The 25,519-nt window shown below is 46.1% G+C and overlaps 1 protein-coding gene across 13 annotated transcripts in view; it reads left to right on the top strand.

Moving 5' to 3' along the window:
- The window catches only part of nrxn2b (neurexin 2b), a 1,005,166-nt gene that overhangs the window by 469,722 nt on the left and 509,925 nt on the right, over positions 1-25,519 (top strand). For 11 of the 13 annotated variants that reach the window (XM_090183934.1, XM_036987703.2, XM_036987702.2 and 8 more), the window contains 2 exons: positions 1,947-2,150; positions 4,879-4,905. In XM_090183934.1, the coding sequence (XP_090040060.1) occupies positions 1,947-2,150; positions 4,879-4,905 (231 nt within the window). The remainder of the gene's footprint in view (positions 1-1,946; positions 2,151-4,878; positions 4,906-25,519) is intronic. The other 2 variants (XM_090183938.1, XM_090183932.1) reach the window with 1 other exon arrangement.

The following is a 25,519-nucleotide window of genomic DNA, read 5'->3' as shown; positions in this document are numbered from 1 at the left end:
TTTGGGGGTGGTGCAACCTGCTAGCGGCTACGCATGTCTGATCCGTTCTAATTCGCTGTAGGCTGTTTGTTGTGTAATAGCACCAAAGGAACCTTTGAGGTGAAATGAATGCACAGTATAGGGATGTTGTGTTGTAGGCCTGCCAAAGGTAATGGCACAATAGAACATTGGGATTGAAATCAAGGCAGTGGAGGAAGTGAAGGATTTATGTGTCATGGACAGTTTAGGAAGTGAAGGATTTAAGTGTAATGGGACAGTTTCGGAAGTGAAGGATTTAAGTGTAATGGGACAGTTTAGGAAATGAAGGATCTACGTGTAATGGGACAGTTTAGGAAGTGAAGGATCTACGTGTAATGGACAGTTTAGGAAGTGAAGGATCTACGTGTAATGGACAGTTTAGGAAGTGAATGATCTATGTGTAATGGACAGTTTAGGAAGTGAAGGATCTACGTGTAATGGACAGTTTAGGAAGTGAAGGATCTACGTGTAATGGACAGTTTAGGAAGTGAAGGATCTACGTGTAATGGACAGTTTAGGAAGTGAAGGATCTACGTGTAATGGACAGTTTAGGAAGTGAATGATCTATGTGTAATGGACAGTTTAGGAAGTGAATGATCTATGTGTAATGGACAGTTTAGGAAGTGAAGGATCTATGTGTAATGGACAGTTTAGGAAGTGAATGATCTATGTGTAATGGACAGTTTAGGAAGTGAATGATCTATGTGTAATGGACAGTTTAGGAAGTGAAGGATCTACGTGTAATGGACAGTTTAGGAAGTGAAGGATCTACGTGTAATGGACAGTTTAGGAAGTGAAGGATCTACGTGTAATGGACAGTTTAGGAAGTGAAGGGCAGTTTAGTGTAATGTTTCTGTTTCTTAAATGAGGCCATCTGTGTTTTTGTAGCGCATCCTTGCCATCTAGTGTGGCAATGTAATACTGCAAGGGTGTGAAAGAGAGTTATGCTTCGTTGTCACACGTCTGGCATTTTACGTGACACATTTTAGTCATTCTTATCCAGAGCAATTAGGTTTAAGTGCCTTGCTCAAGGGCACGTCGGCAGATTTTTTTCCACCTATTCGGCTCGAGGATTTGAACCAGTGACCTGTCGTTTACTGACCCAACGCTCTGACCAGAGTGGCCTAACACAATAGTTGTGTATGAGTACTGTGGGACTTGGTCTAATGTTTAATGTTTCTGTTTCTCAAATGGGCCGGCTGTGTTTCTCGTGCTGCTTCCCTGCCATCTAGTGTGGCTATCAAATACTGCAAGGCCGTGAAAGAGAGTAATGCTTGGCTGTCACAAGTTTGACCACAGTGTCTTAACTCAATATTTGTGTATGAGTAGTGTGGGACTTTGTCTTCAATAATCCAGTGAGATTGGAAACTAACCTTCCTAAACCTCTTCATTTAACAGCAAGTAGTTGTTTTCCAAAAAGCAATATGCTATCTGTTCAAGTGGATTTCAGTGGCCTAACCAGTAGCAGCATACAGTATTTGGTTTGTGCTTCCAACCATATGCATCTAAAATAGAAGGCAAGTAACCAGCCATGGTGAATCAGCTGAGCCCATGGCAACATGTGTTGACCCATATACACAGCCCTCCTTAGGCAACTCTTTCAGAAGTGATCTAGTCAGCTGCAGGGGGTGCATGCATTGTTTCTCTGAACGGGCCTAGGATGACGTCAAGGCATCTACAATATCTCTTCTATTGTTTGTGTTAGACCTGGTTCCTCTAGTTTCTCTTCAAAGAAAAGACGCTTTGCTAAACTTGGATGTCCTTTCCCGTGCTGGGTGTCAGTGTCTGTTGGTTCATCTAATAATGTATGTCTGATCTCTGTTCCCCTGTTAATGTATGTGTGTGTGTGTGTCTGTCTGTATCTGAACGTGCGTCTGCCTCTGCATCCCCCCCCCCCCCCCCCCCCATTACCTCCACCCCTCGTACAGAGGCAACGGTGCTGAGCTACGACGGCAGCATGTACCTGAAGATCATCATCCCGGGGACCATGCACACCGAGGCAGAGGACGTGGCGCTGCGGTTCATGTCCCAACGGGCATTCGGTCTCCTCGTGGCCACCACCTCCAAAGAGTCCGCTGACACCCTGCGGCTAGAGTTGGACGGTGGCAGGGTCAAGCTGACTGTCAACCTAGGTAACCCATGGCAACCCCACCATGACCTCGGCAACCCCATTCTCGTACCCTTCCGTCAAGCTCCATCTCCACCCCCTAAACATGAGCCTTTGTCTGTTACTGCAAGCCCGTCTCCGGTCTCTGCCTCCCTGGGTAGATCTACTCCTGTACCCCCTCTGCTTACCCATGGTTCTGTTTCTCCCGTGGTCCCTGTGGAGAGACCTCTAGCCTGAAGATAAAAGGGGTTTGGTTGTTCACAGTCTTCCAGTAGGGGGTGCTATAGAGAATGGTAAAGCCAGAGCCGTTATGGTCCATAGACTACTCTAACATCATTCTAGATGAGTAGAACAAATATAGAGACTGGAAGGCAGTGATACAGAAACATATTACCCTACAGCACTAAGCCTTTGTCTATTGTTTGGACTCCTGGCAGACTGTTGCGACCTATGGCACTGATAACGGTGCCTGCCACTTGAAGGGAGAGAGTTCACAGTAGGAGTAGGGGAGAAACAAGGCCCGGGTGCACCCTGGGATACAGGAGTGTGGGCCACCGACTTAGAGACATGAGGATGGTTCCTCCAATAATGCCACACCATATACATTCTATTCATCTTGTTTTCTCTCTCTCTACTTACCCTCTCTCTCTCTCTGAGTCTTTCTCCATTTCTCTATCACACTCTCAAAGTTTCTGTCTCTCTCGCTCTCTCGCTCGCTCTCTCATCTCTCACTTGGCCAAGGCTCAGACGATGGAACTTTTCATCCCTTCAATGGCCTGTATGTCTGCGGCCCTCGGATCAAACAGTCAGAGAGACCGGCTCACAGCCCAGTGTTGTCCCACAGCGCCACACACACCCACCCACGCACGCACGCGCACACACACACACACACACACACATACACACAGACACACACACACACACACACACGCGCACACACACACACGTTTTGTGATGTAGCTGACTCTGCCTTTGCCATGCTGCTCAGCCCTGCGCCAGTGGACCGACACACAGACCCAAGTCCACCTTGGCCCAGAACAATCAGCCCCAGCCAAACACATCGTTTATCTTAGCTAATGAGGCTAAATGCTAATCCATAGCGCTAATGTGTCCAAATGAGCCAGATGATAGTTTACCGAACATCCGTCCCTAGTTCCTCCTCTTAATTTCTGCCTAGATCACTCCCTCACTTCCCCCGAATCAGACCATACTCAGAGGTGTCATATCCACATCAACATTTATATTAATTGCTAGTTTAGAGGAAATTATTTTTTATCTCAGTTGGAGGTGGAATTTGTTTTAGAACCAGAGGAGGACTGCTTACCATATTCCCCAAGATAATTAAAAGATGAGTTCATTGATCAACATGAAACAGTGTACAGGGACACTGCATGATCAGATGATCAATATACAATTAGTTGGTTTAATTGATCATTCTGCAGTCTGTGACGTAGGCACACACGTGTAAATAGTAATGCATGTTTTCCTTTCGTTCAAACTCAATCACAATCACACTGACCGCACTCACACAAGCTGTGGACAATCTAATTTTCCATTAGGTGATTTTGTCATTGAGGAATGACAAATGACCTTTTAATGTCAGTATCAGCCACAGAATCCCAATAACAGTGAGCCTGGTCCATGGCTGTTTGAGTCCACTATTCTGTAGCGGTTGACAGCTCGAGACCACGCCTCAGCCACAGCCACATGCACACGCAGCCTGTCACCACCAGGGGGCAGAAGAGAATACTAACTCGATTATGGAGCTCCACCATTTTACCATGTGCTGTCAGAAGACATGCATTTCAGAGAAAGCTGTTGTAGAATAAAGCTAGAGTTAGTGCTTGTATAGCATATTCTAGCATATCTAGAATATTATAGCATATCCTGATATAGGTGTGCGTGCACTTGGCTTACTGTGACTGAGGTGTGCAGATCACCCTTTCCTAATATTGCTGCTGTTGGTTTCCATACCTGAGGGGCTACAAAAGGCAAGCTGTTTCTAACCCACGATCACATTGTTGGCACTCGGTTAACCTATTTCTGATAAAAGCCACTGTAGGGAACAGGAATAACGAAACACACTTAATAATCGCCGACTCTCGCTTGGACTAACACGCCAGTGACTGAAATGGTGAATTGACTCTGTCTCTCTCCATATCTACTGACCCAATGCGTTTCGATCGAAGACGACTTATCTGTACGCCATGTCCACTGTTTCCACGTTCGGTCGCGCCCACGATGTCATCACACGTGGAATTGATGACCTTGCTGTACGCGCTCCACACGTCATCTTTGTCTATCTAGCACAAGAGATCAAGAGTCGGATTACTTGAAAAATGCACGTTTATCATCCTCCGCTTATTGAATGGGCTTGGTTCCCTGGCCATCAAGTACCGCCAAGTAGACCTACAGCTCCAGAGCTTCATTGTACCAATGATTGGGTGAATATCTTGCCTTCTGTAGCGCATTGGGACTGGGTGGGTTTTGAATGGTGGCTGCAGGGACTGAGGGAGGGATGGGCGGATGAAGGGGGGGGGGATGACGGAGGTGTGGAAAAGGCAAAGGGTGATCCTGACTCGTAGCTCTGTCCCCGGATGGTGGTCCCTAGCGAAATGCCTGGTTGTCTGCAGAATGTACCTTGAAGGATGTAAAATGTTATTATCTCTCTCTCTCTCTCTCTCCTTTCTTCTCCTTTCTCTCCTCTCTCTTTATTTGATTTGACCTCACCATCTCGCTCTCTCTCCCGCCAGATTGTATCAGGATAGACTGTAACCTCAGTAAGTGGTTTATTATATGCATTTCTAAGACTTATATCACTGTGCCACTGTCTTCTGTATGATGTGTCCCCCATAAAATGCTGCCGTTCCCCTTACGTCATATACGTGATCACTCTATCACTATGTCTCTCTCTCTTAGCCATCTCTCTCTAAGCCATCTCTCTCTAAGCCATCTCTCTCTTAGCCATCTCTCTCTTAGCCATCTCTCTCTTAGCCATCTCTCTCTTAGCCATCTCTCTCTTTAGCCATCTCTCTCTAAGCCATCTCTCTCTTAGCCATCTCTCTCTTAGCCATCTCTCTCTTAGCCATCTCTCTCTTAGCCATCTCTCTCTTTAGCCATCTCTCTCGGATCATTTTGGCTTTTTAATCAGCTCTCAGTCTTATCATTCTGTCCAGTTTATTTCCGCCTCTGAGACAACACTAGGATCTTCCTTTTCCATTCCGTGATGCACTTTTCTTATCAATCCCCTCTCCCATTTCCTTCTTTCAGTTAGTTCCCCCGTTGTTGTCTTTTAGTCCGTCAGTCTCATTCTATTCCCTCCTGCTCGTCTCAGCAATAGCTTTTGTAGGCAAATCTCTATCCTTTCCATTTCCACTCAACAGCATGTCACTTTCTCTGCTCACACCACTCCGACACCGGTGAATTCACCCCTACGATTGAGGGTCCGTATGACTGTACAGGTGTTAGTTCTCGCCCATAGCCGACTGAACACGCAGGTGAAGCTCCTCTGTATTGGGGACATTGGGTGCAGCCAAAATGGCATCCTATTTTCTCTATAGTGCACTGCCTTTGACCAGGGCCCATAGGGCTAGCTAGTGGTGAATAGGGAGCCATTTCAGACACAGCCGTTGTGTTCAGACCAGTCCTTTTACATATTTGGTGTATACTAACACCAGCACACCTGATTCAAATAAACAGGGGCCATGCTGAGTAGGTTTATTTGTTTTAGGTGTGCTGGTGTTAGTATACATCATGTGACACGGCTGGTGGGTTGTATGGTAATCTCCATTGAGGGCACTGCCCTCTGGAACAAAACATAGACACATTTATGAGAACAAACGAATGCATTTCCACGCAGGCTGAGAGAACGACAGCAAACTGTCACTATTTAAATGTCAACAGACGAGGTAAGTGCAGCCCTAACTATGTCAAAGGAGAAACCTGCTTGGTGCGTTTGTTGTGCGCGTCTGCCTGTCATTGAGTGCACAAACGTATTCCCTTTCTTCTTCTTTTTAAGTATCTGTATGTATCTGTATTTGTTATGTGCTACACTCATTCCACATACGCAGAGCATAACTATATTCATGCCATCTCTACAAGCATACTGGCAGAGTCAGGAAATGATGAATAGTGTCATTCACTCTATTGCTGCTGGCGTGACGCACACTGAAATCATCCCTGCTAGGGTTGGAACACGACGTGCAACCAACCCAACACTAGATGTCCCCATAACACATGAAGTCGACTGTAGCTCTGAAAGAGGATTGAGAAGAAGTGTTAGTTGTATTCCAGCAGAGGGCACAACACGCACGCACGCACACACACACACACACACACACACACACACACACACACACACACACACACACACAGCCGTCTCTCAATAAATAAGGGAATGGAGAGGAATGGTAGTACAGTAATTTGATAGAACACAGAACGGACTATCCAGGTTATTCTTCCCTATGGCACCCATATTCCCTATGCTGCACTACTTTTGACCAGAGCCCTGAATGAAATAGGGCACCATTTTGGATGTAGGCAGTACAGTATGTGCCAATTGCTCCCTATGTGAATTGTGGTCATTTTAACCCTTAGTCATATCTGGTAACCCACTGAAGCTGCGTTTACACAGGCAGCCCAATTATGATCTTTTAGCCAATTCTAGGCAAAAGATCTGATCTAATTGGTTAAAAGACCAATTAGTAACAAAAAAAAATTGACATTAGTGTGTTTTTACCGGAGGTGAATGAGAGTTAGCCTGTCGGCCAGCCAGGTTAGGTCAGCGGTTAAACTGCTGTATTAGTATGGAGGGTGATATTTCACCACCTTACAGCACTCTGGGATGACATGTATTGTGACACATGGTGAGTGTCACATTCGATGTATGGAGGAGACCAAGGCGCAGCGTGAGATGAATACATCTTATTTTAATGAAGACGAAGAAACACTTAAACAAACTACAAAAACAACAAAACGAACGTGGAGCTAAATATAGTGCTGACACAGGCAACTAACACATACATCACCCATGTCACACCCTGACCTAACCAAAATAATAAAGAAAACAAAGAATATTAAGGTCAGGGCGTGACAGTACCCGTCGTGGTAGGTCCCGGTCTTCGGCCCATCGTAGGAGGTTCCGGTCTGCGGCCCGTCGTAAGAGGTTCCAGTCGGCGGCCCGTCGTAAGAGGTTCCGGTCTGTAGACTATCGCCGGACGATCTGGACTGGGTACTGTTGCCGGACGCTCTGGACTGGATACTGTTGCCGGACACTCTGGACTGGGTACTGTAGCCGGACGCTCTGGACTGGGTACTGTTGCCGGACGCTCTGGACTGGGTACTGTTGCCAGACGCTCTGGACTGGGTACTGTTGCCGGACACTCTGGACTGGGTACTGTTGCCGGACGCTCTGGACTGGGTACTGTTGCCAGACGCTCTGGACTGGGTACTGTCGCCGGACACTCTGGACTGGGTACTGTTGCCGGACACTCTGGACTGGGTACTGTTGCCGGACGCTCTGGACTGGGTACTGTTGCCGGACGCTCTGGAATGGGTACTGTTGACGGACACTCTGGACTGGGTACTGTCGCCGGACACTCTGGACTGGGTACTGTTGCCGGACGCTCTGGACTGGGTACTGTTGCCGGACACTCTGGACTGGGTACTGTTGCCGGACACTCTGGACTGGGTACTGTCGCCGGACGCTCTGGACTGGGTACTGTTGTCGGACGCTCTGGACTGGGTACTGTTGTCGGACGCTCTGGACTGGGTACTGTTGTCAGACGCTCTGGACTGGGTACTGTTGTCGGACACTCTGGACTGGGTACTGTTGCCGGACGCTCTGGACTGGGTACTGTTGCCGGACGCTCTGTACTGGGTACTGTTGCCGGACACTCTGGACTTGGTACTGTTGTCGGACGCTCTGGACTGGGTACTGTTGCCGGACGCTCTGGACTGGGTACTGTTGCCGGACGCTCTGGACTGGGTACTGTTGCCGGACGCTCTGGACTGGGTACTGTCGCCGGACGCTCTGGGCTGGGTACTGTTGCCGGACGCTCTGGACTGGGTACTGTTGTCGGACACTCTGGACTGGGTACTTTTGCCGGACACTCTGGACTGGGTACTGTTGCCGGACGCTCTGGACTGGGTACTGTTGTCGGACACTCTGGACTGGGTACTGTTGTCGGACGTTCTGGACTGGGTACTGTTGTCGGACGCTCTGGACTGGGTACTGTTGCCGGACGCTCTGGACTGGGTACTGTTGTCGGACACTCTGGACTGGGTACTGTTGTCGGACCCTCTGGACTGGCTACTGTTGTCGGACGCTCTGGACTGGGTACTGTTGTCGGACGCTCTGGACTGGGTACTGTTGTCGGACACTCTGGACTGGGTACTGTTGTCGGACGCTCTGGACTGGGTACTGTTGCCGGACGCTCTGGGCTGGGTACTGTCGCCGGACGCTCTGGACTGGCGAGGCGCACTGTAGGCCTGGTGCATGGTGCCGGCACTGGTGGTACCGGGCTGGGGACACGCACCTCATGGCGAGTGCGGGGAGGAGGAACAGGGCGTACTGGACTGTCGAGGCGCACTATAGGCCTGGTGCGTGGTGCCGGCACTGGTGGTACCGGGCTGGGGACCCGCACCTCAGGGCGAGGGCCGGGAGGAGGAACAGGGCGCACAGGGCTCTGGAGACGCACAGGAAGCCTGGTGCGTGGTGTTGGCACTGGTGGTACTGGGCTGCGGACACACACCTCAGGGCGAGTGCGGGGAGCAGGCACAGGACGTACTGGAGGTCTGGAGTGTAGAGCTGACACAACCCGTCCTGGCTGGATGGTTAAACTTGCCCTGCAAATTTGCGTACAGGGCTCTGGAGACGCACAGGAAGCCTGGTGCGTGGTGTTGGCACAGGACGCACAGGGCTGTACAGACTCACAGTACGCAGAATATCCAGGTCCAAGGAGGTACACTGGAGACCAGGAGCGCCGGCACCCTCCTTCCTGGCTGGATGCTCATTCTAGCCCAGCCAATGCAGGAGCTGGAATAGAGCGCACCGGGCTAGAAATGCACACTGGAGACACCGTGCGCGTGCCTGACCAGTTACACACTCCCCACGGTAAGCACGAGGAGTTGGCTCAGGTCTCCTACGTGACTTAGCCAATCTCGTGTGCCACCCCCCAAAAAAAATCTTGGGGCTGCCTCTCGGGCTTCCGTGCTAGCCGTGTACCCTTATATCGTCGCCGTTCCTCCATTCTCCTGTATCCCTCCTCGCACTGTTCCATAGAATCCCAAGCGGGCTCTGGCACTCTCCCTGGATCGATAGACCACCACTCTATCTCCTCCCAGGTTGTTACACACTCATCCTTCTCCCGGGTCCATTCTTCCACAAAGCGCTGTTCCTCCCTTTCACGCTGCTTGGTCCTTTTATGGTGGGTCATTCTGTCACGTTCGATGTATGGAGGAGACCAAGGCGCAGCGTGAGATGAATACATCTTATTTTAATGAAGACGAAGAAACACTTAAACAAACTACAAAAAACAACAAAACGAACGTGGAGCTAAATATAGTGCTGACACAGGCAACTAACACATACATCACCCATGTCACACCCTGACCTAACCAAAATAATAAAGAAAACAAAGAATACTAAGGTCAGGGCGTGACAGTGAGCAATGTGGCGCTCTCAAGACCCCTCTGTAAATGTCACGCCCTTTGGTCTGTCCACCTGCGCACACACACACACACACACACACACACACACACACAAGATTCTACACACAAACACACATTCACTGTAGAGCATAGGCACATACGCACATATACACACACTGAAGAGAGACGTTTACACGCGCACACACACATACATAGACACACACAGGGGCACAGGAACTTATAGAATCTGTATCTGTCAGTGCGTGTGTATGTGTTGCCCTGCGCTGAGCTCTGAGTCATGACTCCACATTCCCCTACATCCCACAGTATCACACAGAGGGCGTCCGCGCCATAGCACGGTGCTGGAGGGACAGATACTAGCATGGGTATTGAAAAACAAGTATTGTATACAATCTAGGCTGAATAGGTATAGGCGTGTACACAAAACAAAAATAGAAATGCAACATGTAAAGTGTTGATCCTATGTTTCATGAGCTGAAATACAATATTATTTCTCAAACATGTTGTACACAAATTTGTTAGTGAGCATTTCTCCTTTGCCATCCACTTGACAGGTGTGGCTTATCAGGAAGCCGTTTAAACAGCAAGATCATTACACAGGTGCACATTGTCCTGGAGACAACAAAAGACCACTCTAAAATGTGCAGTTTTGTCGGGCAACACAATGCCACAGATGTCTCAGTCAATCAATCAAACGTATTTATAAAGCCCTTCTTACATCAGCCGATGTCACGAAGTGCTGTACAGAAACCCAGCCTGAAACCCCAAACAACAAGCAATGCAGGTGTAGAAGCACAGTGGATAGGAAAAACTCCCCAGAAAGGCCAGAACCTAGGAAGAAACCTAGAGAGGAACCAGGCTATGATGGCACTTCTGGCTGTGTCGGGTGGAAATTATAACAGAACATGACCAAGATGTTCAATTGTTCATAGATGACCAGCAGGGTCAAATAATAATAATCACAGTGGTTGTCAATGGTGCAACAAGTCAGCACCTCAGGAGTAAATGTCAGTTGGCTTTTCATAGCCGATCATTAAGAGTATCTTTACCACTCCTGCTGTCTCTAGAGACTTGAAAACAACAGGTAGCACGTCCGGTGAACAGGTCAGGGTTCCATAGCCGCAGACAGAACAGTTGAAACCCAAGTTTTGAGAGAACGTGCAATTGGCATGCCTACTGCAGGAATGTCGACCCGAGCTGTTGCCAGGGAACTGAATGTTCATTTATTTACCACAACATTATTTGTGAGAATTTTGCAGCACATGCAACGGCCTCACAACCGCAGACCTGGCTCGTCGTTAGTGATGTGGTACGCCTTGCCACAGATAGGAGACTCTGGCCTCAGACTGATGCTGATGTCAACGTTGTGAACAGAGTGCCCCATGGTGGCGGTGGGGTTATGCTATGGGCAGGCATAAGGTACAGACAATGAACACAATTGCATTTTATCTATGGCGATTTGAATGCACAGAGATACGGTGACGAGATCCTGAGGCCCATTGTCGTGCCATTCAACCACCACACCCCATGTTTCAGCATGATAATGCACGGCCCCATGTCGCAAGGATCTGTACACAGTTCCTGGTAGCTAAAAATGTTCCAGTTCTTCCATGGCCTGTATACTCACCAGACATGTCACCCATTGAGCATGTTTGGGATGCTCTGGATCGACATGTACGACGGCGTGTTCCAGTTCCCGCCAATATCCAGTGACTTCGCACAGCCATTAAAAAGGAGTGGAACAGCATTCCCAAGCCACAATCAACAGCCTGATCAACTCTATGCGAAGGAGATGTGTTGCGCTGCATGAAGCAAAAGGTGGTCACAACAGATACTGACTGGTTTTCTAACCCACGCCCCTACATTTTTGAAGGTATCTGTGACCAACAGATGCATATCTGTATTCTCAATCATGTGAAATCCATGGATTAGAGACAAATTCATTTATTTCAATTGACTGTTTTCCTTTTATGAACTGTAACTCCGTAAAATCTTTAATATTGTTGCAATTTGCATTTATATTTCTGTTCACTACAGTATTAATTTGTATTGGCATGTGTACAGTTGAAGTTGGACGTTTAAATACACTTAGGTTGGAGTCATTAACTCATTTTTCAACCACTCCGCAAATTTATTGTTAACAATCTATAGTTTTGGCAAGTCGGTTAGGACATCTACTTTGTGCATGACACAAGTAGTTTTTCCAATAATTGTTCACAGACAGATTATTTAATTCCAGTGGGTCAGAAGTTTACATACACTAAGCTGACTGTGCCTTTAAACAGCTTGGAAAATTCCAGAAAGTTATGTCATGGCTTTAGAAGATTCTGATAGGCTAATTGACGTAATTTGAGTCAATTGGAGGTGTACCTGTGGATGTATTTCAAGGCCTAATTTCAAACTCAGTGCCTCTTTGCTTGACATCGTGGGAAAATCAAAAGAAATAAGCCAAGACCTCAGAAAACAAATTGTAGACCTCCACAAGTCTGGTTCATCGTTGTGAGCAATTTACAAAGCCTGAAGGTACCACATTCATCTGTACAAACAATAGTATGCAAGTATAAACACCAAGGGACCACGCAGCCGTCATACCGCTCTGGAAGGAAACGAGTTCTGTCTCCTAGAGATGAACGTACTTTGGTGCGAAAAGTGCAAATCAATCCCAGAACAACAGCAAAGGACCTCGTGAAGATGCTGGAGGAAACAGGTACAAACGTATCTATATCCACAGAAAAATGAGTCCTATATTGACATAACCCGAAAGGCCGCTCAGCAAGGAAGAAGCCACTGCTCTAAAACCGCCATAAAAAAGCTAGACTACGGTTTGAATCTGCATATGGGTACAAAGATCATACTTTTTGGAGAAATGTTCTCTGGTCTGATGAAACAAAAATATAACGGTTTGGCCATAATGACCATCGTTATGTTTGGAGGAAAAAGGGGGGGCTTGCAAGCCGAAGAACACCATCCCAACCGTGAAGCACGGGGGTGGCAGCATCATGTTGTGGGGGTGCTTTGCTGCAGGAGGGAATGGTGCACTTCACAGAATAGATGGCATCATGAGGTAGGAAAATTATGTGGATATATTGAAGCAACATCTCAAGACATCAGTCAGGAAGTTAAAGCTTGAGTCTTACAAATGGACAATGACCCCAAGCATACTTCCAAAGTTGTGGCAAAATGGCTTAAGGACAACAAAGTCAAGGTATTGGAGTGGCCATCACAAAGCCCTGACCTCAACCCTATAGAAAATGTGTGGGCAGAATTGAAAAAGCGTGTGCGAGCAAGGAGGCCTACAAACCGGACTCTGTCAGGAGGAATGGGCCAAAATTCACCCAACTTAGTGTGGGAAGCTACCCGAAACATTTGACCCAAGTGAAACAATTTAATGCTACCAAATACTAATTGAGTGTATGTAAACTTCTGACCCACTGGGAATATGACGAAAGAAATAAAATCTGAAATACTATCTCTACTATCATTCTGACATTTCACATTCTTAAAATAAAGTGGTGATCCTAAGACAGGGATTTTTTACTAGGATAAAATGTCAGGAATTGTGAAAAACTGAGTTTAAATGTATTTGGCTAAGGTGTATGTAAACTTCTGACTTCAACTGTAAGTATGTATTCTTATATAGGCATGTAGCAGTACAAAGGGAGGCATTTAAAGTTATACAGATGTGCATGTGGAAGTATTTTATGATTGGCTGTTATGGTAGTAGTCCACACTACAGTACAGTTCATTTGAAGTTTGGACATGTGTTGACATTGGCACGCATAATAGTTTTATTTCACCCAATGCTCTGATGAAATTCAGTTCTCTTTTAAGGCAATTTAACGCTTGAGTGACGGTCCGAGCTTAATTCAATGTCCTCATCTTCTCTGAACTCTCTTCAGGGCCAAACTCGTTGCAAGCAGCCTTCTGTAGAAAATGATGGCTGTTTTTAGGACAGTTGTCTTTGTTTTTGCACCCATTGCAATCACATGCACTCTTTATGAAATGAACATAACACCAACCATTATACCAACAATGTATGTCCGATTTTTACTGTAGACTTCTGTACCGTTCTCCAAGATATACAATGTACAGAGAGACACGTCAAAAGATGGGTGCGCTGTGCTACTGTCGGGACCTGAGCTATAACATGTCTAAAACATTAGTAAGACATGTTTTGAAGATGTTCGCAAATATCAATGTGTCCTCATAGTCTCTTCATTTTATTTTCTCACATTTTCTGCTCCCTGCATGTTTAAATATGAAATGAACCAAATGCCTCTTAAAATGTTAAACAGAAATGACCTAATAAAGTAGTGCTTTGAAGCATCAACTTCAAAGGAATACATAATCAGAGCATTTTCCTAACTAGAGCTGAAATGGAATGAGCTTGGGTATGCTGTGGATGTGTGTGTGTGTGTGTGCGCGCGCACATCGGTGTGTGTGTGTGTACGTGCTTGCTTGCTTGCATGTTTGTGTCATAGCCATCTTTATAGTAGCTTTTGCAATCGGGTTAACTTCAGTGTCACTTTTCTCCTTTTTATTTTGAAGAAATAAATATAAAGTTTCTGATATTGCTATTCCCTGCCATTGAAAAGCAGATCTACGAATTGCTTCTACACTGTAGCTTACATTCAGTTTCTTAGTGTTAGGCAGTATTTTGGCAGTGAATCACCCTATGCACTAATGAAATGTTCCTACATGTGCCTAGGTGATACACGGCAGCCATTTTGTGCTGAGGCACTAGTCACACATCAATGTGCTGTGCGGCAGAGGCCAAACACCTTCCTTATGGAGATGTCTGGCTTTAACAGAGACATTATTGTGAGTTGTTGATATCATCTGTTTATAGATGTTTTGTAGATTTATATCACTTTAATAAAAATAGCAGTTTGAGAGTGTTTTGTGAGGCAAGGCTATCACTAGCTATGTTTCCATCAACTTGTCCAGGGATTTTTGTTGTTGTTGTTGTCGACATTTAGAAAGTTTGAGTGGATAAATAAATGCGATAATTGTCTGCTAGGGTGGATTTCCATTTCACTATGTTGTGTCGTTCAAAACGTGCTGGACATGACGACGTCACACCTAAAAACACGTGTTTTTATACTGTCCAATAAAAATGTAGTGGTTGAAGGGTTTCCATTACCCATTTCGGCAAATTGCGCATTAATACATTGTCGACAGACAATACAATACAATACAATCTTCGGCAAAATCCTTCGCAAGGAGATTCCTGCAAAAATATTATTTGAAGATGTTTCATGTCTTACAGTAGGTAGCCCGTAAAAGCCAGCATGGATAGAATGCAATAATTGACAAATATTTGCCATATTCTAATAATTCTCATGTCCGTGCCATGGTGGAACTCTTGTAGATCGGAAATAATTGGATGGTGAAACTTGCCAGCCAACCAGAAAAGCAAGGCGAAGCAATTCAGGCAATCCTTGTCCTGCAAAGAAACATTTTTACAGAAAGTTAAAAAAATATATATTTAGCAAGCAATAGGTATTTAGAATTAAATGTGGAGTGGACCTTTATAGTTTCATGACAAAAAGGATTCCACAATCATAATTTATTCCCAAACCGTTTCCAAAATCTTACAAAAGAAATATCCACCCCTGTCGAATGGATTTTAAAAAATGTTGTCGATGGTCAGAAAATGTTTCCTATGTCTGCCGTTTCCAAAACACATTGCGTATTTTTGTTGTTTGTTGCGACATTGCTTTTGTCGAATAAACCTGAGTAAACGGAACCCTGCCTAATGTAACTTTTTCAAAATGCCCTTTTCGAAGCTACTCCAGTAGTAAGGGAAAACTAGTCTTCAGTGAAGTGACAATTACTCAAAGTGTCAAAATGGATGTTATGCCCAGTTGCCTATAAGTAAAGGGTCATGTGGAGAGTCAAAACCAAGTCTTAAAGGGGGCCAGTCTGTAGAATGACGCATAATAAGACCAGAAGACTGACTGTGACCTCATTTATTTATTTTTTGTACCTTGTGTACCCCGCCTCAGTGTTCTTCCTGTCTGGAAATGTTCCTCCATTGTGTCTCTGTCAGACCCATTACCTCACACTATTCACCCAAAACAGAGAGCAACAGAGAGATGGGGTTAGGAGGTGAAAAGGAAAGGGAGGAGGGGTGGCGGAGAGGAGACATAAAAAGGCAAACAGTCACTCAGAGAGAGATACAGAACGAAGGGATGAGGACCCAGACAGACAAACGACAACAGAAGAAAGGGCGAGAGTGGGTTACATACAGAGAGAAAGTGAAAGGTGGCGGTGGTGAAACAAGCCCTTTGGGAGATTTAAGGAGGGTGGCACGATGCCCGTGGACTATCTCTCCCTCCATTTACCTCTCTCCCCTTGACTTATGACAACGGGGCTCCCTGCCCACTAGTCCTGCATGGGCCACAGAAGATTATTCACCTGTCCCCACCTACTACCGTCTTTGACTAACCTAATGGCTTGGTATTACAGCAACCTTCTCCTTGGGGTGTGTCTCAATACTCATATATGGCTTCCTTTCCTTGTATACTTTTAACACAAACAAGTGAAAGGATTTCATAGGCTTTTAGGCCATGCCACATCAGTGATCATGGTGAAGACAGGAAAGGAAGCCACTTTATACTATTGAGATGCACTCTTTTTCCTATTAGTACTCATCCCATATGGTGCGACGGAAGTAAAGGAAACCCCTCTACACTGTTGAGATATACCCCGCATCTCAACCTGCATGGTGAGATGGCAGCCCTTTCAACCCAATAGGCTGACATCGAGACAGGTTAGATCTGGGCTTGTTATGAGAGGTGAAATGAGAGGAGCAACAGCACATTGTCTGGGTTCACACTCCCTCAGCAGAATGATGGGGTCTCCCAGGGCAACGCTGCTGCTGCTGCATGCTGGGAGATGTGGTCCAAATCAACTAAATCCACCAGGAACCTTCCTGGAGAGGGAAAGAGAGGCGGAAAGAGCAAGAGAGAGAGAACGATGAAGAGAAAGGGAGATGAGAGGGAAAGAAAGAGGAGATGAAAGAAAGAGCAGAGATACATTTCTCACCTCTTTCGCCATTTACGATCAATCACTCTTCATCATGACTCTCATTTTTGCCTCCCCCCGCCGTCTGTCCTCTTCAATGCTGGGTTAGATATCGACAGCTTTTATCTCATTGTGCATTCTAACAGGCACCACACACCATACAGTGAGGGTGGAGAAGGAGAGGAGAACAGTCTCATGTCAGCCCCCCGGCCCTCTTCGCTCCCTTATCACAGTAATTGGCGCATAGGGTCACTACGACGGACCATGGATAATCATGGCTGGGGGTCATACCCCGTGTGGCCGCCCCGCCCGTGCCCCTCACTCCTCTGTATCCTCCCTCGCCAAAGCGACGCGGCTGCCGGGAGTGTTTTGCTGTGGTGGCAGGATGCGACAGTGTCCTCGACTGACTGCAAGCCTAACCTACTTTCCCAAGAGAGAGAGAGAGAGAGCATTAAAAAGGAGGTCTGCTATTGTTTTCAATATGGAAATAAACAAGAGGGGGAGGAAGAGAGAGGGGGATCTGGGGCCCATCCAGCAGGACGTCACATTTTGGAACGTTCAGATATAGAAACAGACTATGTAGAACAAACATGACTCTCTGACATGTAGAATAAGGAACCACATTGGCTCTATTCATGCCAATTCGATCTGCAACATTTGTCAACTGAACATGGCCCTTCTCTGTTTTCAAAATGAAAATACTGAGGATGAGGCAAGGGAGGGAAGGATAGTGGGGGAGGTGGGGGGGGGGAGAAGGGTAATGAAGAGCGAGAGTAGAGAGGTAGAGAGAAGGGGGAATGGAGAGAAAGAAATTGAGAGAGGGAGAACCGAGCGAGAGAGGATCTTGATTTGGCTGCCTGCTTGTGTTTATATCACCACTATCCCCTGCTCGTCGCGTCTTTCATCTCGGTGGTCGCGCTCGCTGTTAGCAGACAGGCGCCATTAAATCTGGCTGCACAAGACACACACACACACACACACACACACACACACACTTCATTAGATCTAAGATAGGCCCTGCGCTCTTTTGAGTGCTCCAGATAGTAAATATGATATCACAGGGATAAGGAGACAAATACGATCAACGTCAAAGACAGCCTGATCCTTATCTCTGGGGGAAAAGCAGAGTCAAGCAAAGTAAAGCAACTCTCTATCACGCTACGGAAATCACTTTAACCCTCAAAGCAGCATATTCTTACACATCTGCCTTCTAATGCTGTTTGACTGAAACATAGAGAGAGACATGCCCAGATGGGTTCCATGTCTGTCCGTCGTATATCGTAGAATCTCAATCCCCCTCCGCTCCTCTTAAACAATGTTATTCACCAGATGATAAAACAAATGCATTCAATGTTTATCGTCCGCTACAAAACCATATGGGCCCTATTAAATGCCGGGACACACTGCACGGTGAGCATTATAGTTATGGGAAGAGGGCTTATGCACAAGTACAGCACGGTATCCCGCACAGCTTTGCCCCAAAATTATTTCTGGTTGAAATGGTGCAGGGCTCCATTTTTGAACAAAGACACTCCACAATCTGAAAGTCAATGAGTTAGGTTAATTATACAGTTTGTGGTTGTGAATCCTGAAAATGTACCCCTGGGTCTTTTAAATAAGCTATTATTTGCATAGCCCTGCTACCTCCATGAATTACATGTAAGGGCATAAGATATGGCTACAGCATGCATGGAGTCGTTTGAGCTATTAGGTATAAATACAGGTCTTGTCCAGAGGGTTTGCTGGAGCAAATGTATACTGTATCTGTTAGGGCTTCAATGGAAAATATTTGCATTTCAGGGAAAGTGTTTTTAACTGCTGTAGAAGAAGAATTATAACGGTAGGAGAATGAGCTGTAGGATAATGATCTGTAGGAGAGTGATCTGTAGGAGAATGAGCTGTAAGAGAATGATCTGTAGGAGAATGATCTGTAGAAGAGTGATCTGTAGGAGAATGATCTGTAGGAGAGTGATCTGTAGGAGAATGATCTGTACGAGAATGATCTCTAGGAGAATGATCTGTAGGAGAATGATCTGATTGAGAGTGATCTGTAGGAGAATGATCTGTAGGAGAATGATCTGTAGGAGAATGATCTCCTATACAGTTCGGTCGGTAAGTATTCAGACCCCTTTACTTTCTCCACATTTCGTTACGTTACAGCCTCATTCTAAAATGGACTTTAAAATAAAAACTCGTACATTTACACACGATACCCCATAATGACAAAGCAAGAACAGGTTTTTAGAAATACCTGCAAAAGTATAAAAACATTTCAAAATGGAAATATCACAGTTACATAATTATTCAGACCCTTTACTCAGTACTTTGTTGAAGCACCTTTGGCAGCGATTACAGCCTTGAGTCTTCTTGGGTGTGACGTTACAAGCTTGGAACACCTGTATTTGGGGAGTTTCTCCCATTCCTCTCTGCAGATCCTCTCAAGCTCTGTCAGGATGGATAGGGAGTGTTGCGGAACAACTACTTTCAGGTCTCTCCAGAGATGTTCAAGTCCGGGCTCTGGCTCGGCCACTCAAGGACATTCAGAGACTTGTCCCGAAGCCACCTGCGTTGTCTGTCTGTGTGCTTAGGGTCGTTGTTCTGTTAGAAGGTGAACCTTCGCCCCAGTTTGAGGACCTGAGTGCTCGGGAGCAGGTTTTCATCAAGGATCTCTCTCTACTTTGCTCTATTCATCTTTCCCTCGATCCTGACTAGTCTCCCAGCTCCTGCCACTGAACAACATTTTTTATTTATTTTATTTTTCATTTCACCTTTATTGAACCAGGTAGTTGAGAACAAGTTCTCATTTACAATTGCGACCTGGCCAAGATAAAGCAAAGCAGTTCGACACATACAACGACACAGAGTTACACATGGAGTAAAACAAACATACAGTCAATAATACAGTAGAAACAAGTCTATATACGATGTGAGCAAATGAGGTGAGAAGGGAGGTAAAGGCAAAACATCCCCACAGCATGATGCTTCCACCACCATGCTTCACCATAGGGATGGTGCCAGGTGTCCTCCAGGCGTGACAATTGGCATTCAGGCCAAAGAGTTCAATCTTGGTTTCAGAGAATCTTATTTCCCATGGAGAGTCCTTTACGGGAATTTTTGCAAACTGCAAGCGGGCTGTCATGTGTATTTTACTGAGGAGTGGCTTTCGTCTCGCCACTCTACCATAAAGGACTGATTGGTGGAGTTCTGCAGAGAGGGTTGTCCTTCTGGAAGTTTCTCCCCTCTCCACAGAGGAACTATGGAGCTCTGTCAGAGTGACCATCAGGTCGCTTTGCCATTATGGAGTACTGCGTGTAGATAGATGATGAAAAACATACATTTAATCCATTTTAGAATAAGGCTGTAACGTAACAAAATGTTGAAAAAGTCAAGGGGTTTGAATACTTTGCGAAAGCACTGTATTTGTATAACTAGCATATACAGCATAACATTCAAATGTGTTTAGATTTTTTGTATATATTTATTGGCTTTTGATAAAGGGAACCGATTGACATTCGGAAAACAATGTTGGTTTGCATATTTGTACCTATTAGCTCTGTACTCTGTACCGGTACGACCTGTATATAGCCTCGCTACTGTTATTTTCACTGTCATTTTACTGTTTTTTAAAATGATTTCTTTACCTTTCTATTGTTTACCTAATACCTATTGTTTACTTTAAAAAATGCCGCTGTTGGTTAGGACTTCTAAGTAAGCATTTCACTTTAAGGTCGACACCTGTTGTATTCGGCGAATGTGACAAATAAACTTTGATTTGGCTTCTTAATGTAAGTACAAAAAGACAAAGGCTGTCAAAAGTCTGTCTCTCTTGCATCCTGTGTCTTTCTCTCTCACCCCTCTCTCACTGTAGAATACACTGAAGACTGCCTCATTCAGGACAGCACTTACTCCAGAAACGAGCTTCTCATAGATACATTTGAATGCATCGCTAACTGTGCGTTGTTGGCTGTTATCACTGAGGCTTGTGCAATGGGCCTGGTTTAACAGACAACAGTGTGGTGTGTTAGGTCCAGCAGGGCTCCAGTGTGCCAGCCTGTCCTCCTGCTGTTTGAACAGGGGACGAGTAATCAACTGTGAAGGTTGTTGTGGAGCAAACAACCATTTAACCTATGACAACATTGTCAGAGCCATAGAATCATAGGAACATGAGACTGGGCATCAGACTAGGTGGCATGAGGTGGCGTGGCAAGTGTCCGAAGCTATTGCAGTCCAAACAATGTATACACTAATCAAACATCATAGATGGACTATATCAAGGGGCTACGCTGAATAAATTGATGGAATGTGGCTCTAGTATTTATAGAAAGGCCGAGAGAGGCAGAAATCAACACAAGTTCTAGTGTCCAAGCCAAAATACTGGGGTGCAATCATGAGCATAAACAGTGCATTAAATTATTGGAGAGGCTTGCATGAGGTTGGGGGGGGGGGGGGGGTGATAGAGAGATCAAGAGATTGCCAGGACCAGATTAGAGGCGGGGAGGAATAGAAGAGCTGGCACTGCTCAGGATGACCATGCGAGGGTAAGGAGAGAGTGATGGGAGTTGTCGAGGGGGATGGAGGGATGGTACTCCTCTCTTCACAAACAACAGAAGGGGAGGATGCCAGATAACAGACGGGAGAGGACAGAGGGGGCACAGGGATGGCGAGAAAAGACTAGTGGCTTCACGCTTCACACATATACACACACGACACTTGCAGAAACACTTGTGTAACACATTGCACACACACACAGAAACATCAGACACACGCTTCCAGAAACACACACGCAAACACCTTCTCCCACACACACACACACACACAGCTTCCCTGTGGAGTGTTTTCTCATGCGACATCCTGGGCGTGGAGCCATCTGTAGGGGAAGCCATATTGCTGAATCGCTATCTCTGACTGGGTCTCCCTCCCTGTGCCAGAGACCTGATAACCACCTCCTGCATTATACATTCGGCAGGGCCTCGCTTCTCTCTCTCTCTCTCTCTCTTTACCTTACTCTTTAGAGGCCTTCAATTATCTCTCTCTATCTCTCTCACTCCCTGGGAGATCCTCAATTGCATACTCCTCACGTCCTCTCTCCTCGCCTCCTTCCCAAAACCCATCGGGTGAGAAAGCCAGAGGTCTGTCCCCTCTGACCCTCTCCAATGGGGTTTTAAGAAAAAGGCAAGGAGAGCGGAAAGAGGACGCGAGGTGTATGCAATTGAGATCCCCCCCCAACCCCGTCTACCCACCTCTCTCCCCACTCAATTACTAGCTTGATTGCCTTCTTTCTCTCGATCTATCTTGCTCTCCATTTTTTTTCTGTCCCACTCAGTGCCTCTGTACCCAGTATGAAGCTGCATAATGTCACAGAGGGTATTTTGTTAGGGCACAGTCTGGGTCACCTTGTCAGCCAGCAGACTGGCACTCAGACATGCACGCCACCCACAACAACCCATGCAGACACACACACCCAGCATCAAACTGAAGTATAGTGCACACCTACAGTATACAGACACATTATTGAAGGGACAACCATCATTCCGTTGACAGGCTGCTTCCTGTCAACCCCAGTCTGATGTGTGGTCTTCATACTTCCACTACACTCAGTGTGGCGTCTGGACACACTCTGCACTTAGTTTTCTGTCATGCTCTGACCTTGCAAGGTGTTTACTCATTTACGTCTACGTAGGGAAGAAAAGTGTGCATGTGCAGTATAATTTGCAGACAGACACATTTTAGTCATTTCACAGTTGTGAGTGCATACATTTATGTACCAATTCGTTTTTTCATACTGGTCCTCTGTGGGAATTGAACCCACGACCTATGGCATTGCAAGAGCCATGGGCTACCGACTAAGCCACATGGGACATTACAGTGAACTGCCTTGGACCCATTACCTTCTATGTGTTATGGTAGTCATGAACGCAAACAGAAATAGATCCTTTTTAAAGTACCACACACACACACACTCCCCTCCATTTTGACCACGCCATCTGTCTTATCTCGGTAAGCAGAGGCCTATAGATGTTGCTTTGGCTAGTCTTTCTCCTCCCTTCTTCCCTCTCTCCTCTCCTCTCTCGTTTGATTCCTCCCCATGCCCTGGCTCCAAGGACCACCCCCTGTCAGCAGATATTAGTAGTCATTTTCAACACTGTGCTGAAAACCCAGTCTCTCTCTCTCTCTCTCTCTCTCTCTCTCTCCGATGCTGAGCATCGGCATCCCCCCTTCCTCCTCAGAGGGGGGCTACTGAGCCGAGAATGGGCAGAACAAGGGAATAAAGAGCGAAAATAAAAAGAGGGAGGATTTGTCTGACGCCCATTTTAATTAGAGTGCATGCAGGCCCAATGTGATTTTTTCTCTCTCTCCCTGCGTGGCCACTCATGACTGTACTGATGAATCCCCACCTACGTCAACTTCCTTGAGTCAGGCAAAATCCCTATGGGCTCCTATAGGCTATACATCTGCTAACTGCAAAGAGGTTTAAGGTAGTGAGGACCCGAAGAAAGATGATCGACCTGTGGTTACTTTGTTGAGATCACCAAAAGGACTCGTTACATATTCATGTCGTTCCTTTGAAAAATGTATGAGTCCATCACATTTCAAGGTTATCATTTTTTCAATGGCAAAATATCATCATCCTATCGTCACGGACACCACCATGCAAACCCTTGACTCATTAAAACACTCTTTCGTCGCCTGCAGGCCCCTCTGACCTCAACCATTGGTTTACTGGCTCTTTTATTGACAAATGCTTGAACGACCTCCTGGAAACAGTTTCACTCTTAACCCAATGAGTCACAAAGCATTTGTGAGCCAGGTAGGTCGAGTGAAGCTATCGCGCACGACTCCACCGCTGCCCCTTTTGCCGTGGCGCTGTCGTCTCACTGCCCTCTCCAGCTAGCTCTGATCACTCCTAAACCCTCTTTCTCTCGAAGACTGGCTGTTTGCGTGCCGTGGTGGCCCACAATGCTTTGCTGTGGCCCAATTAGAGTCCCAGCCACATTAGGATTCCTCCCACTTAGTGATGTGGCGCTGCCGACGGTTAACGCGCTGCTACATGGTAGAGGTGGCTATGCCACGCGACGGCCTAGTTTCTCAAACGAGTCAGTGAGACTGAGATGAGACTTTGGGTTTGGAAGGACTTTGTGGAGACTCTTAGATCCGCTGTTGTCAACAGTGTTGTGGCGGAAGAATGGGTAAATGTGTTGGGGAAAAACTGTGACATCGGGCCCAATGTGGATCACAATACACCCATCTCTCCAAGCCCTTGTGGTCGAGCAAAAATGGAGAGCTTTACTTCTCCTAGCCAGTCTAGACCCAAAGTTCACTTGTGGGAATGAAGCACTGCATTGCAATTCAAAGCCACTGATTTGAATGGGCGTGTTCATCGATTAGCGTGCATTAATCAAGGGTGTTTACATAGAAGCACTGTGGTAATTGAGAAACAGCTGGTGAACGTAACACATCTCGCCCGTCCTGCTCATGGCTCCTCCAAACAGTCAATGACGTCTACAATAAACCAGACGGCTAAAACTGGAGGATCCTCCACCAACTGAAACACCAAACTTTACACGGTCTACCTTGACGACAGACAACACGGGAACAAAGAGCTCTAGTGTGAGATAATAGAAGAGGGAAGGACTGAGAGAAGGAGCGAGAGAATGACATCCTTTGTCTATATGATCAGAGACGTTCTCCCATTGATCTCGGTGACAAAGGGAGAGCGGCGAAAGGAGAAAGTGGCGTCTCAATGAGAATGAATTGCATTTTAATATCGCTGCTCTTATTAATGATTAGCCTGGCCCTTGTTTCTACAGAGGCTGACAGGGCAGCATTAGAGCGACTTACAGCCTCATTTAGCATTAAGCCCTCCTCCGCTAGCCTGTTTACTATCTTCATTACCTGGCCATTAGAAGATGGCCAAACATCAGCATTAAAGCAGCCTGCCTGTTAGGCAGGAGGCAGGTGGTTGAGCAAAAGCAATGCCATGTGGATTGCAGTGCCCATTAGCTATTAGTTAGCTAGCTACTGTAGCAGCTTCTAGCTAATATGGCCCAATTAGCGTAGGATAATCTATTAGCTGCTTATGAGCTACAGTATTGTTACAGTGTATTAGCTTCAAGCTAATATGGTCCATTGCACTGTTTTCTGCCCACAAACCTCGTTCGATGTTCCCCAAGCGTAGCAGACACGCTAAGGCCTTCATTGTTACTGCTGTTATGGCCTGATGTGTCCTCTGTTTCTCCTTAGAATTAGCCCCTTTGCTCTTTTATGGCCTCTTGTGGCAGATAAATAACACACGGACTCTTTCCCGGGGGAACCATTTCCCATTCATTCTACCTGCTCTGGAGTCTCCGAAAGGGCTCTCTGGTTGTATATCAAACTACATTTTTCCTTTGTCTCTCTCTCTTTCTCCTTCTTTCTCCTTCGAGAAGTTTATCTTCAACTCGTTCTTCTCTCTCTTTCTCTCGCTCTCTCTCGTTCCCTCCATCTCGCTCTCTCTCGTTCCCTCTCTCTGCAGTAGGGGACTTTGCCGCATATTAACTTCACACATTGTGTGATTAAACGTCTCTAGATCCAATTTCGTGTGGCTCAAGACAAAAATCCAGGGAAGAAGGAACAACATTAAATATGAAAACGGTTTTCGTGTGTGTGTGCGTGTGTGTGTGTGTGTGTGTGCGTGCGTGCGTGCGCTATCAAGTG

Source organism: Oncorhynchus mykiss, chromosome 9, assembly GCF_057628025.1.
Source record: "Oncorhynchus mykiss isolate SJ-2025 chromosome 9, ASM5762802v1, whole genome shotgun sequence".
NCBI lineage: Eukaryota > Metazoa > Chordata > Actinopteri > Salmoniformes > Salmonidae > Oncorhynchus > Oncorhynchus mykiss.
This window is presented reverse-complemented; position numbering and strand designations above follow the sequence as displayed.